Source organism: Sabethes cyaneus, chromosome 3 (assembly GCF_943734655.1).
Source record: "Sabethes cyaneus chromosome 3, idSabCyanKW18_F2, whole genome shotgun sequence".
NCBI lineage: Eukaryota > Metazoa > Arthropoda > Insecta > Diptera > Culicidae > Sabethes > Sabethes cyaneus.
The window spans coordinates 150,951,027-150,966,659 of NC_071355.1; the positions used below are offsets into that span (position 1 = coordinate 150,951,027).

The 15,633-nt window shown below is 38.0% G+C and overlaps 2 protein-coding genes across 3 annotated transcripts in view; one reads left to right on the forward strand and one right to left on the reverse strand.

The window, feature by feature from the left end:
• Positions 1-918: 918 nt before the first annotated feature.
• Positions 919-4,339, forward strand: LOC128742215 (DDB1- and CUL4-associated factor 11). Of its 2 annotated transcripts, none has more exons than XM_053838495.1 (9): positions 919-1,133; positions 1,544-1,740; positions 1,813-1,900; positions 2,145-2,562; positions 2,623-2,906; positions 2,964-3,210; positions 3,284-3,439; positions 3,498-3,604; positions 3,666-4,339. In XM_053838495.1, the coding sequence occupies exons 2-9, from the start codon at positions 1,586-1,588 to the stop codon at positions 3,837-3,839; spliced, it is 1,629 nt and encodes a 542-aa protein (XP_053694470.1). In that variant the 5' UTR covers positions 919-1,133; positions 1,544-1,585; the 3' UTR covers positions 3,840-4,339. The 2 variants fall into 2 exon arrangements, with proteins under 2 accessions (XP_053694470.1, XP_053694471.1); XM_053838496.1 differs by lacking the exon at positions 919-1,133 and adding an exon at positions 1,231-1,482.
• A 9,988-nt stretch (positions 4,340-14,327) lies between these two features.
• LOC128744100 (F-box/LRR-repeat protein 20) overlaps positions 14,328-15,633 on the reverse strand; it is a 69,842-nt gene continuing 68,536 nt past the window's right edge. Inside the window, exon 10 of the mRNA XM_053840879.1 lies at positions 14,328-15,630. Coding sequence (XP_053696854.1) covers positions 15,523-15,630 — 108 coding nt within the window. The 3' untranslated portion in view covers positions 14,328-15,522. The remainder of the gene's footprint in view (positions 15,631-15,633) is intronic.

Consider the following 15,633-nt stretch of genomic DNA (forward strand, 5'->3'; position numbering starts at 1 on the left):
AAAAAATATTTTCAACAAATAAGCTAAGACGCGGTAGCTATGATCAAAAATGTAACTATGACCTAAGTTAGCGGGATAAAATTAAACAAATATCAATAGCCAGCAGTTGCTTTCGGCTAAGAAAGCAATTTATTATGCTAAAACCAATTTTATATTCCGTTACTTTCAACTTGGCCTATGCCGCATATTGCTATAAAAAACAGTATATTTGGGACACCGATTTAACGCGAATTCACCGAAATCCTAGTTAACAAAAGTCAGCATATATTTCAGGGAACATTTGTCGGTTACTTTGACTATTAGTTGCTTTAAAATGATAAATAACTTTAGAAAAAATGATAATTTTATCCAGCACGTTTTTGCTGCATCGAATAGGAAAATATGCAATGTGTGCCCAACAGATGTCTTGCATGTGTGTGTAGCAAAAAGCCCTATAGTCAGAAGTAACATTTTGCTGCGGCGCGTTGTAATAACTACTATCGGAAGCCCCTTGAGAATATAATTTGATTTACCTATATGGAACGCTAGGAAACGGAACGTAATACATTATGTATTGTCGACCAACATTTGAAAAGGGCGGATAAGCCAACTCTAGATAGAATTAACAAAAGGGCGAATGTCGCAAATGTAAACAAAACGGATGAGAGTAATTTTTGCTGGACCAGCATAGGAAAATCAACCCTCACTCGGTTTTTTTACGCTTGCGACATTCGCCCTTTTGTTAATTCTATCTTCAACTGTCAAACAGAACGAGTGGGTTTATTTTGCTGGAGCGGCATGGAAAACTCTCACTCGTTCTGTTTGACAGTTGGCTTATCCGCCCTTTTCAAATGTTGGTCGACATATGTCAAGAATCTAAACCGATCTAAACTGATTTCATCACTGTTGTTTTTCTTCCTTCGTTTTGTCTCCTTGTGCTTTAGTAAATCAAGAAAATTTGGTAGTAAACCGTTATTTTGTCGTAATAAACTATCACTGATCGCATCTGTGATATTTTTAATCTAGACTAGAGTGGAAATTGATAAAAATAAAACAAAAACCTTAACTTCATCTTTAGTGGAAATTTACCAATTTGCGTAGAAACCTTTTGCATTACATTAGTGTGAGCAAGAAAGGAGAATCAATTTCAATTGGTAAGTCGGGTGTCTGAAAAGAACAGGCTCATTTCCTGAGGCGAATCCAATAGTGTGGTCTTGAGAAGTCCGAGTTTGATTTCATTTCAGTAGGAGCAGGAAGAAAAGGTCGAATTGAATAAAAAAGAAACCTACTGGGCAGCTGTAAGCTGTTACTGATACACATACTTTATATTTTCACCTGAATGTTATTTTACCAACAAATAATTTCTAAAATGCTAAAATAGAGAAGTTGTATAAGTATCCTCAGCCTGGTAGAATGTTTTCCTGTTTTTCGTTCCTTAAAAGGGGAATTGTTGGAGTAGCATAAGTGAACAACCTGATAATTTAGCTGATTTGTTTACATTTAGTAAATAGGTTTTTTTTTGTAAAATTTATCTCATTGATAGTTGATTGAATACCTGTTTTAGATTTCAAATTTTCCCGACCATCGAGGCTGCTCCGGTCGTTTTATGGGAAACATCGTTCTACGGAGTCGTGCGCTGTCGAATATGAGTGACGTTGAGTTCGAGGAAGATGTTGATATCGAGGATGATCTTTATGAAAACGCGGATGAAGCACTAAGCGAGCACCATCTTGTGTCTATTCTTCGGCAGCTGATTAGTAGGTACAGTATCGTTCGTTTTATGCATATCATTGTTGCACATATACAGTGAATAATAACACTGAAATTTTGCAGTGGTGAAATTCAGATCCTCAATCAAGATCACTACTATTCGACGTCCCTGCCTGTTATCAAAAGACGACCCAATCTGGAACTACTTAAGGTAACTATAAATTATTAATGTTGTACTCCTAGTACTAGTAGCACTGTCTTTAGGCAATGTGCTTCCTAGTCATATCAATTTAATGACTATACATCTACACTAGCGTTATGTCAAGATAATATTGATTTTTACGTTTTTTGTTGCTATAATAACAAAACCTGATCTGACTAAAAGTTACATGCATGAACGTGAAATAATTTGTTTGATTACCTGAAGACTACAATGATTGATCTTGTTTAAACAGAAAAGCGCCATCTATCAAAGTATTAAGCAAGCCTCTGGTTATGGAGCGGATGCAAGCAGCCCAACAGAGAAGTTTTCGTTGATGGAAATGCTGGCAAAGCGCCAGAGTGGATTTGGAACCAAGGGTGGCCCATTCGCGTCGAGTGATAAATGCAAGATAAATAACCTGTACGTACCTAACCGTACTAAGCGAACGATCTACGACTGCAACTCGAAGGTTTTCTGTGGGAGATTTTCGCGTGATGGTTCTCAATTCATCAGCGCCAGTCAGGATTCCCAGATTCGAGTGTTTGATGCTACCAGCAGTCAATATCCGCTGAAAAGACAAATCGAAGCGAAAAATGTATCGTGGTCAATCTTGGATATTGATTTTAGCCCGAATGGAGAATACTTTGTGTATACGACTTGGGCAGATGCATGTAAGTAGACATTAAATATGTTACTCTGTGAGAAAAGCGAATTACAAAGTTATTTTCCAGTATTCGTATCACGGATGCATGAGATGGCAACTGATGACATTCATAGTTTGTTTCTTCATTCGGATAGCCAAAAGTTTGGTGTATTCACTGTTGCTTATTCCAATTGTGGCAAACAAATTCTAGCCGGCGCGAATGATGGTTGTTTATACGCGTATGATCTAATTGGGAACCGTCGTGTGTTAAAAGTGCCAGTTGCTGAAGACAAACATGACGTCAATGCGGTCGGGTTTGTAGATGAAACGTCCAACATTTTCTTCAGTGGAACCGATAACGGGATTATCAAGGTAGTATCAAATTTACGAGCTAAATCCAATATAGTTTGTATATCTATTTTACGGCAGGTGTGGGACCGTCGATGCCTTAATGAGGATAACCCAGAACCCGCCGGTGTACTCGTTGGGCACTTCGATGGCGTTACCTATATAGATTCACGTAACGATGGAAGGTACATTATTTCCAATGCCAAAGACCAGAGTATCAAACTGTGGGACTTGCGTGTGTTTTCGCCACCTGAAGCAGAATCTAAAGCAAGGGATTTCTTAAGTTATGGAAATTGGGATTACCGGTGGGATGAGGTACCGAAACGATGTAAGTTGTCTGCATATGTTAAGTTTGTCGTTTAGGTTCCTTGGTTTAATTTTCGCTATTCTTTACGGTAAAGTTTATAATCCAGCCAAACCACTGGAAGGTGATACCAGCGTTATGACTTATAGAGGACATCGCGTGCAGAAGAGTTTGATCAGAGCGAAATTTTCACCAGCAGCCACGACTGGTCAACGTTTCATCTATACTGGTTGTGGAACAGGACGACTGATCAGTAAGTTAACCATAAACCAGCATTAAACAACATATTATGTCTATTTACTTTTTTTCAGTCTACGATGCCCTAACAGGAAAAATTGTGCAAGCAATCGAGAGCCACAAGGATGCCGTTCGGGATGTCGCTTGGCATCCTCATCGATCTGAAGTGCTTACTTGTTCGGTACGTTCGCAATACCGCCAATTGGATATTGAATTGCATACTAATCATTCTTTAACCACAGTGGGATTACCATGTGAACCTGCAGATCTACCAATGTGCTGATAATGTGGAAAAGAAGCCTTTTTCCAAAACACGTCGACTCGACTCTGATGACGATAGTGAAAACGAGAGTCCTCCTCTTCGACGATCGCGTAGAATAGCTGAACTGCGACGAGCCCAGGCCAATTTCGATTAAAAAGCATCAGTGTACTGTCCATAATTGCGTATCTGCTCCTAAAAGACAGACTCGGAAGCAACAACAAGGGAATGCAACGGTAAAAGTGGACGGTATACACAATCAAAATTATTCAGTTAAACTCACTGGTAGTAATAGCAACTAGTGTGGGTTTATATTAAATACCGTTCTGCAGCAGCATTTTATTTTCTAGAGAGTGCAAATACTTTGCACCTGTAAAATGCGAACGGCTATGTTTTTTCCTACTTTTCAGACTTATTGGGCAATAGTTCGTTTTGCCGGTGATACCGTAGTCTTGTTCAAGAGATTCTTAAATTTTCAAAAAACTGTCTATTGGTTTACATGCATGATAGAAAGAGAAATGTAAAATATATAACCGGGGTTTGATTTATTTACAGTAAGTCTTTTTTTTTGGAAATACAACAGGTTCAGATAAAAACCCATATTTAAACTGGATTAAATTATGCTAAGTAAGAACTACAACGCGTTAAACGGTAAGTGTCATTTAATAAAAAAAAACTTAGTTAAGATCGTTTAAAACTTAAATTTTTTTCTGAAAGAAGCCTAGTTTCAATGTTTTTAGCAGTATCGAAATAACTTTAAAATAATAGAAACTGAAAGGGAATCTATCCATCAGGGCACTAAACAACAAACTGAAAAGACTGTTAAGAAAACCTTTATTATATAGGTACCTACATATACATGCTTCCACGATAGAGCAAAATATTTTTACATTACATAGAGACTTACTGTTTCAAGGAAATGTAATTTTGCGCTTGATATTACTTAACTGGGGGTTGCTTGCTTCAGTACAACAACTGTCCCAGTGATGCTTTTGAGCTTCGTGCATTCTACATTGGAAGTTGCAAAAGTGAGAACTTTCATATGCTGCTGGTCCCCCCCCCCCCAGCGTCCATTTTGAAGTTAAGCTCGGAAGTGTTGTGAAGTGTAACTACATCCATGACTGCAACCATGTGTAGATAGTATGCAGAGTATTTTTTGATACTGGTGTCCATACCAAGCATGTTGGATTGCTATAGGTACGAGAGAGTACAAAAAAATTCATTGCACAAGTTCTCTTTGCTGCTAAGATCATCACTTCGGAAGCCAATTCGCCTGAACTACTGCGGCAGTTGTACTGCCAAATGAGCCAATCCGTGCCATTGTCAGTGCATTAAATTTGCATTTTTGACTTTGATATCTTAAAGTCATAACTCACTTCGCGTCCTTCACGGTTTAGAATTGTTGGAAGCAGGTAAACATTTTGCCACTGGAAAAACCGCATCTTAACGTCATCTTCAATGTACGGCCGATCAGTATATTATGCGGATTGTGTAAATTGTAAAATATTCGAGAATCTTCTCAAGCAGCAAATCACTTCATATATCGAGAGGAACAACCTGCTAAGTGAATTCCAGGCTGGTTTTTGCTGAGGATTCACGACGATTTAACGGCAATGATCGATATAAAAGGTGTAGACATTCTGTTTCTACTGGATTTTTCGAAAGTTTTCGATACAATCTTCCGCGGCGGTGAGCTTGCTTATACATCATGTCTACATGAAAAAAACTAATGTATGGTAGAAGTAATGTCTGGGTTTGGTGTACCCAAAGGCTCTGTTTTGGCCCTGTGATGCTTAATTGTAACATTTTTTTCAGGTTTTACAGCACCTGTCGCACTTTGAAAAAATCTTGCGCTAATGTTTCCTTAATTAAGTTTGATGTTCCTTTAATTGTGGTATTCCATATACATTGCTAGGTTGCTAAGTGAAAAAACATCGTAGCAAAACTATAGATGAGCGCCTATAGTTGTGCGCTCCAACTGCGCGTTGGATTTTGGAAAATTGGCATTTTAGCAAATAATGCTTTAATTTTAAATGGTGTAGTCTAACTACCAATACTTCAAAAAACCTGTTTTATATAATGAATGTAATTGTTTTATCTAAAATGCTACGGTGACGAAAATATGCATTAATAATGAATAGTAGCGCAACTATTAGTACTACCACAACTATTGGATCAACTACCCTATAAATAAACATCGCAAATCATATAAAATTACGTGTTATTTCACTTAAAGGCTTGTTTATTACATTTGGCTCGATGTAAAAATACATCTTAAAAACGGTTTAAGCTGTTTACGTTTTATTTAATGGAAAAATACATCGGATTTCAGTTTACGTCGAATTTAAAATTCATTTATCATCACGAACCATTCATTTTTTTACTTGACTAGATAGACGCGACAATACCTGACGACCAAGTTGATCAGATCAGATTTGACTACTCTGCATGTGACTATGATCTGTTGAACTCTATTTTTGCGGACATGGAGTGGGACAATTGATTTTCTAACACTGACTCAGTTGACCAGATGCTACTTGCTGTCTATGATTCACTTTTAGGTGTTATCACTAGACATGTGCCCAAAAAAAGACAAGCGTTGGTCTCCAACTTCAAGCAACCGTGGTGGACCCCTCAGCTCCGAAACCTTCGTAACAACCTCCGTAAAATGCGCAACCAATATTTCTTTACTAAAAGCGAATCTGATAGAGCTTCGGGAGCGTGAGGATGAGTATAAAGCTGTCCTTACCGCAACATATGACAACTATTTGCAGAGGATTCAGTCTGCTGTTAAACAGGACCCCTCCTGTTTCTGGAATTTAAGAATATGCCACGAATACGAATACACCATTTAAGAAACGCAAAACTGGCAACAATATTCCTCCGTCGGTCAACTTCGAAGGAACAACTTCTCACTCGAGCTCAAAATTAGCTAATCTTTTCGCTACGTTTTTCGAGGGCGTATTTGGTAAAGCATCACCCGTCCAGCAACACAACTGCTTCGAGCATATACCGTTCCGTAATAATAATCTACCACTAGTGCAGTTTTCTATAGACGAGGTTCGGAAAGCTCTTGAAGATCTCGATTCAACGAAAGGACCCGGAACAGACAGTCTATCACCAGTACTTTTAAAAAACTGCGCCGTTTCGCTTGCATCGCCGATTACCGCTGTTTTTAACCGCTCAATCAGTAGTGGATCGTTCCCAATTGCATGAAAAATGGCATCCATCGTGCCGATCCATAAGTCCGGAAGTTACAAATCGGTCACCAATTACCGTGGTATATCCATACTTTGCAGCCTCAGCAAGGTATTCGAAAAACTACTCCATACAACTATATACAGATCAGTTGCACCGATCATCTCTAACAGCCAGCATGGATTTATGAAGCATCGTTCAACAACATCAAATCACTGTGATATCCCGTGACCTAGAAGCTAAGCGGCAAGTGGATACGATCTATTTTGATTTTGCGAAAGCTTTTGATACTGTACCACACAATCTCATTATTGAAAAACTGAACTACATCGGATTTCCCTCATGGTTTACCGAATGGCTTTATTCATACTTATCCGATCGCAAAGCATTCGTTACAGTAAACTCCGTGCGCTCCAGAACATTTGACATATCGTCTGGTGTCCCTCAAGGCAGTGTGCTTGGCCCGCTCATCTTTATAATTTATATTAATGACCTGGTCGAGCTGCTGTCATCATCGAAATTATCGTTTGCCGACGATTTAAAAATCTTTCGGGTGATTGGTGCCCCTGCCGATTGTGTCGCATTATAGGAGGATATTAATCGTCTGCTAGTTTGGTGCAGTGACAACGGCATGCGTGTTAACAGCAATAAGTGTAAAGTAATATCATACAGTCGCCGTAACACCGTTTTTTTCATCAATACAGCATGGGACCGGATTGTCTGGAACGTGTTAACTCTATTCTCGACCTAGGCATAGCTATTGACTCTAAATTGAGGTGCGACGAGCATATAAGTAGAATCACTCCTAAAGCATACACCGTGCTTGGTTTTATGCGATGCCATGCGTCTGGATTCACTGACGTTTATTGCCTCAAGACGCTATATTGCTCTCTCGTACGCAGCATTTTGGAGTATGCTTCCCCGGTTTGGGCTCCTGCGCACGTAACACAGATCCTTGCGATTGAGCGAATTCAGAAAAAATTCTGCGATTCGCCTTGCGTCAGCTACCGTGAAATGATCCAGTCAATCTTCCCAGTTACATAGACCGTTGTCAACTGATTAGCCTGGATACACTCGCAGTCCGGCGCGTCAAACAGCAGCATCTATTTATATTCGACCTTATAACAGGCAATGTGGATTGCCCGGAACTCCTGTACCAGATACCGTGGAATGTACCTCCTCGTCGGCTTCGGAATCCACCGTTATTGGCCATCCAATTCCACAGAACGAATTATGGTGTGAATAATTGTTTTAATGTCTGTTTGCGTTCCTTCAACGATGTTTGTAATGTGTTCGATTTTACTCTGTCTAGAAATGTGTTTTGTAATAGAATCCGAGGCTTAAATTAGTTATTAAGTAAACAATCTGTACGACGTAGTCGAAGATGGTGAAAGAAAATTAAATTAAATTAATTTTTTTCGTTCTGTGATACATGTACAGTGATGATGTTCAACTCTCAACTTGCAAGTGAGTGTGTCGAACAAGTTTGGATATTAGATAGCACTATGTCAGAAAACCCGGGGGCTCACCCCTCAAATGATAGCTTAGGGTGTCACAACAAAACTTTTATATGACGTCAACATTGGTTGCCGCGATTTAGGGGTCGCACATTTGAGTTTTATGAAAAAATGGCATTTTTCAGGAGTAAATTCAAAAAAATATTTTTAGAAATGTTATAATAGATGAAACAAGGTACCTAACTATTTTTTCCACAATCATTGGGATCTCATACATTCATAAAAAAGTTATGGTGGCATGTCTGGAGTCATATTTGGTTACAAAAATTTATTGAATTTGGGAAAAATTTAAAATTTTCGAAATTTCATTTAAATAAACGTCAAAACAGGGTATCGAACAGTGTCTTAGAGCAACGTAGCTATACTGTATAGATGGGAAATTTTATGACGAACAACTTTGCCGAAGAAAGTAAAGATGTATCTTTAAATCTCGCTGAGATATTCACCGTTTTCTGAAGGCGGAACAAAACACATTTCTGTAATTTTCAAATTTTAGCAGTTTCAGGTGAAAGAGGTAAATGAAAAAACTTGAACTGTTTACTCTAAACGTCACTTACGTTTTTGATAAGAGGAAACATGCACCTTCCAAAAAATTTGGCACCATTTAGGCTCAAGAATCACTTCTAAAAAAGGCGTATTTATTTTAATAGGTACTATGTTTGAGAAATTGTATCTCCTGAAACTAGGTTTGCTCCATAATGAAGCCTAAGCGTGAGTTTTTGAAAATTGGGTTTTAAACATGAAAAAATAAACACTGAAAAAAAATTCACTATGCTCCAAAGTCAGGAAAAAATGTAAAATAAAAATATACAGGAAATGGTAACTTCGATTTTTTTTGAAAAAATGGTGGTGGTTGGATACATTTTGAGACTTTTTCTGAAATGGTGCAACATTTATCAAAGGATTTTGTAGAACAACGACTTTTATGAATATTTTGTAACCTAAGATTTTTATTATATTTCTTATTATTATTCTTATATTTCTCGTTATACATATATGTAATTTGAATTTGAAAAACAACTTCATATGTGCTTGACAACACGTGTTCAAAATAATAATTAGCTTCTAAATGCAGCCGTATTTAAGATATTAAAAAAAAAGTTTAATATATTTTATATTTTTATTATAAACGTGCCGTTTTCATATGTTATCCGCGTTATATTACCATGTTAGCAACTAGAATAAATATTACTAGAATTAATATTTGTCTGAATACACCTTGCTGATTCTACCATCTACTGATAGTACAAAAAGGGTCAAAAAAAATTTCAGTGTGTATTTTTTCAGGTTGAAAAATCAATTTTCTATAACTCACGGTTAGGCATCATTTTGGAGCAACCCTAGTTTCGGGAGTTACGATTTTTCAAACATAGTACCTAGAGTGACTATATACAGAGTGGCGACAAGTCATCCCAAATGTATGCAATGCGGCTTTCCAAGGTTTTTCTTTCTCTTTCCTGCATACGCGTTGGGTAGGTCGTCTGCTCGATTGGAATGACACTGAGAGTTAATTATCATTCCAATTTTGACATTGTCGCCACTCTGTATATAGTCACTCTAATAGTACCTATTAAAATAAATACGCCCTTTTTTAAAGTGATTCTTGAGCCTAAATGGTGCCAAATTCTGTGGAAGGTGCATATTTCTTCCTATCCAACACGTAGGTAACGTTTAGAAGATATACTTCAAGTTTTATCATTTACCTTTTTCACGTGGAACTACTAAAATTTGAAAATTGCGAAAATATGTTTGGTCCCGCCTTCAGAAAAACGTGAATACCTCAGCGGGATTTGAAGATACGTCCATACTTTCTTCGGCAAAGTCGGTCGTCATAAAATTTCCCATCTATACAGTATACGTACGTTACTCTGAGACACTGTTCGATACCCTGTTTTGACGTTTATTTGAACGAAATTTCGAAAATTTTAAATTTTTGCCAAATTCAATAAGGCTTATACAAATTTGAAAAAAAGTTTATGTCACCCCCCCCCCCCTTCAAAAATTTTCGAAATTTGAAGGGGCAAAAAAATAAAGTGCAGTAATGTTGCATTCTTTAATGGTAAGCAGATTTTTACAATTCAACGAGTTTACATCTCTAAATTACCCAATTCGTGCAAAGTTGAGGTAATTATCCCGTTAGTCTCGATCAACTATCCTACACCATCTTAGCTTTCTGATTCCTGCTACAGGTCCCAGGCGACTATTGTGCTTAACCTTTAAGTTCCGACGTCGAAAATTGGGGTGCTTGGAATTAGACTTTTGGCTCCATTTACTTTAAATTTTGGTTCCATTTTAATTCAACTTGCTTCAAAAGAACCGAATTAGATTGAGGCGTCAATCAACTAAACAATGTATTAGTGAAATTTGCTACCACTTTTGACGGAGATATTCCGATTTTCTGTGGGATTATATTTTGCTGTCATAGTTAGTAGATAAGATTAAAATAAAAATACAACAAATTACACACTCTGGAACATCAGCATTCGGTGCTTTCGGGGTTCCAAATTGATCCTTTTATTTCGTATTGTCCAAGTACCTACCCTAATTTTGGATGTAAGGGACGAAAAATTTAAAGATACCATTTTTTACCATGCATTGGACGCATGCAGAAAAAATGTCACTGAACTGTTCGAAAATTTTCTGACTATTGTCATGTTGTGATTATCATTGGGATCAACGGTGGCCCCGACCATTACATCAAATCAAGTCATGTTAAGTTATATTGCTTTTTTATTGAGCTTTATCTGCTTTTGCTTTAAAAATGGAGTTTTAGTATGGAAATGTATGAAAGTGGAATTAAATTGGAATAACACTTTCATTGCTAGGCAGTCGAAACAGTCTGATCTTATAACAGGACATTGTCCAAACCGCTATCATCTGAAGCTTATGGGGAAACTGCAAGGTGATATATGTCGATTCTGTGGCACAGAAAAAATAGACTCGGAACATCTGTTATGCCGATGTCCGGCATTTTTCAATTAAAGATCAAGGTTCTTCGACGGAGGGCTGTTAGAAACCCTGATATTTGGATAACAACTCCCAGCGCAGTACTGCACCTCATCCGTAGTGCAGCACCGGACTGGACAAATGCTATTAGTCAAACAATGACGATCGCTTCTGATAGTGGGTGGTGCGTTAGCATCCTTTATATATCGAAGATAAACACGTTGTTGTTGAGATCTAGCATCAACTGAGGAATGGGCTGATATTCGTATGACTAAAAGGTTGACCAAGAAACAAGCGGTTTCAAACGTGAATGGTGTGAAAGATTTTTTTCTTAAAAAATGTCGGTAGCATAGCACGTGCGTTCCAAGTAAAAAAGTTGCAGGGACCTAAATTGCCATTTTTACGAGAAGATTAGATTCCGACACTATTTCGTAGTTACCGAGTTCTAAACTAGTAAGTGACACAGATTTGGACTATTATCCGAATCCGAGTGACATACAAGTAAGAAGCAAAATTCAAATGAAGGTTAACGGGAAATTAACAGTCATCAACTTTTCGTCGGAAAGCCCAATTTTGGAAGCAGTTTTTGAGCCCAAAAGCGGAGTTTTGTTCGTAAAATTTTAAATACTGTATTCTTCTTGCGAATTTGAACACTTCATATATATTTTCATGAACAGAATTTTTGTTTCAAACAATAAAACTGCTGTTGAAATTGGCAGAATCGATGACGACTAATTTCACCTTAAGTTACACGTTTATGGCTCACTAAGGTGATCCTGTAGCACTCCACTATGTTCAAGTTGATTCATCTCTGCCAGAATACTTACTTTATGTGATTGGATCAAAAAATTTTGAAAGTTGTTTTGGTTTGAACTAAAGTTTAAGTACTGTACAACTTTTTTGTATTAAACTTTTATTAATCTGGAAAAATAAACAGTGGTCTCTTCTCCTTTGTTTAGTTATTAAAGGTTTGATGTTATTATTTTTTTCTTGCCCCCCCCCCTTGAACAATATTTCGAGACCAGGACATAAACTTTTTTCCAAATTTGTATAAGCCTAAATTTTTGTAACTAAATATGACTCCAGACATGCCACCATAACTTTTTTATGAATGTATCAGATCCCAATGATTGTGAAAAAAATAGTTAAGTACCTTTTTTCACCTACTTTAACGTTTCTAAAAATATTTTTCTGAATTAACTCATGAAAAATGCCATTTTTTCATAACTCAAATGTGCGACCCCTAAATCGCGGCAACTAATGTAGACGTCACATAAAAGTTTTGTTGAGACACCCTAAGCTATCATTTGAGGGGTGAGCCCCCGGGTTTTCTGACATAGTGCTATTTTGGGACACTCTATTGGGTATGGATCTCTTTAGAAGAATACTCACTCTATTTCTATTGTAATACCTACCACCCGACCGAACACGTGATTTGACAATGATTGATGCGCACAACGAATTGCGGAAGGAGATATCCTCTCGGGCACTCCCAGTCGATGAAATTGTGGTTGTTGTTCTTAATTGGCCTAACATCTTATGACAAAGCCTGCGTCGCATAATCTCTCCATCTATTTCGGTCCATAGCAGCTGGTCTCCAGTTCTGCGGGCACCCAGTACTCGTCAGATCTCGCTCCACTCGCTCCTGGTCTTGCCACCTCGATCGCTCTGCCCTCTTCGTCTGGTTCCTACCGGAATCGATGCTGAAACCATGTTTGCAGGATAGTTGTCCCTTGTCCGGCATTCTAACAACGTGTCCTACGAATACGTTGCAGCTTTAACCACTTTTTAACACTGGGTTCGCCGTAGAGACGCGCGTGCTCGTGGTTCATTCTTCGCATCCATCTCACCGTTCTGGTTGTTAGCACCCGCTGTTCGAAAACTCGTAGGTCCTCTGCTAGCGGTGTCTACGTTTTGTGTCCGTAGAGAACAACTAGTCGAATTAGCGTTTTATACAGTGTGCACTTTGTACGGAATCTCAGATTGTTCGACCGCAAGTGTTTTAGAGTCCGTAGTAGGCCCGATTTCCGCTAATAATACACCTTTTAATCTCACGGCTGGTATTGTTGTCCTCTGTTGCCAGTGAGTCAAGGTATACGAACTAGTTGACTAGCTAAAACTCATTCCCATCGATTACTACGGTACCAGGAACCATAGCTACCATACAGGAATTTGAGGAAAATACCCGACTTTGTCACAAGTCACAACCTTATGGGGGTACGTTTGTTCCCCAAAATGGATTTTGGATAGCGCTGTAAAGATTGAACACGGAGGCGACTATCGTGATCGAGTGTCTATATAAAACTAAAATTCTTTGTACAACTTTTGTGGTAGGTACAAGGTACCTATTGTGTCTACTATAGTATGATCGAGTAGTGTGATCGGATTGAGTGCTCACGTATGTGGAGAAGATTAATTGTGGTCAATTTTTCCAATATTCGCGGGGAATCCTTACACGACGTCCATACCTGGTACGGTACGGTTCGGGTTCGACAACAACAGCTGGGGGTATAATGCTGTTGCTATTTTTCGGTGTTTCTTCTTCGGCCTGCACGAATGCTGATTTTTTATTCAAATTGTCCAAAATATGAATAACCTTATTCTTGATCCTTACGATTTTCTTTTTGACCGAAGGAGGATCGTTTTCTTGATTCCGCCAGCAGAACGAAATGGATAAGTAACTCGGTCGAAACTTTGAGTCGTCGTCATGAAGGATAAGCTTGGAAATGGACTCGGTGTTGAGATGGGATGGGAGGGCTTGATAAAAAGGATCCGGAATGGGTTCGGAACACCTGAATCTGAGCTATCTGAGCAAAGAGGCAGATTTGAAGAATGCCATTCCGATGATGAAGTTTTGCCTTTATTTCCTGTTCTTTTCAACTATGGTTAAAACATTTTAATGACAAGACAAGCTATCGTACATACCCCGAAATACGGTACTCAATTCAGAATTAAGTTAAAAGGGCACAATTTTTTATGTAAAATTTATTTTTATTCAATTTTTTTTTCTAATGTGTCACCATACGGTTTACCATCGTAAATATATTTTAATGTATTTATGTATAGATCACAATCAAATCAGCGTCTCGCTTGCGTTTTACATGAAAATGTTCGTTTCTTTGCCTTCTCTAATCAACACGCCACGTTTTCTCAGGCCTCTAGCAACATACCAAAGGTAAAATATTCCCACGTGTACAACACCATTTTCGCTTTCAGCTGACACCGGACATTAATCACAACTATTTACTCTCAAAATTTTATCACATTCTCACGCTTGTTTTCTTTGCTGTCCAATTCAGTAACTTTCCTGATTGCATCCTGTGCTAACGTGTGATCCACGTAACCGTCACATTTTGATTCGATTATTAATACATATTGTGATACGACTAATGTAATTACGTCTAAAGTTATTGTTTGCCGTTGATGATTTTTAGTGTGATTTAGCATTCACTGACTTATCGCACTAAGGGCGGCCGTACAGCAAGCCGCAATTTTTAGCGTCATTAGGAAAAAAATTATTTGCTCTCTAGTTGTTTCAAATGCCAAGCTTTTTTTTTACTAAATTCACTCGTTAACAATGCAAATATTTCGTATTATTTCCAGTTATTCTTTAACGTGCTGTTCTCATTCACTACTAATTGAACACATGTTAATGGTTGCCCCTTAGTTTTGCTTCCAGTTCTGCTGTTTTTAAACATAAAATAAAGAAGAGTCGTGCGAAGATCCAAATTTGCTAGCTAGCTGGTGGTTTATTTTCGAAAAATATCAATTTTATTTGCAATTGATAAATGTTAGCCTGGTTTTGCACTGGTTGATATACATGTTTATTACAACTGCTCGTGGTAATGTTCTGTGCAAAAAAAGTTTGTAATAAAAGAAAAAGATTGTTTTGCTGGCTTTGGAATTGTTTTCACATGGATGTTTTCTACGACCATACATCGATGATGATTAGAATAGATTATTATCGTTCAATGTGTTACACTGCTCGTATCCTGAAGAACGAAGAATAACTATTTATTATTAGCGTGTGTTCCAATTATTACATTTTCTTCGTGAGTTGATTTGCACCATGCTGCTGAAGCATGTTCGTGTCTTGTATCTCAATTAAGATTATAGGTATAAATATCAGTCATCTCTACTCCTACAGAGAACCTTTCTGGCTAAGCCGATCGCCTGATCTCAGAGAATCTCGCAACAACGACAATACCTTGGTCGCGGTCCGGTTGTGGTCGGTGGTGGTGTCACAGGAGCAAAATAGGCGTGCACTTTAATGTTTGGTAGATGATTCTG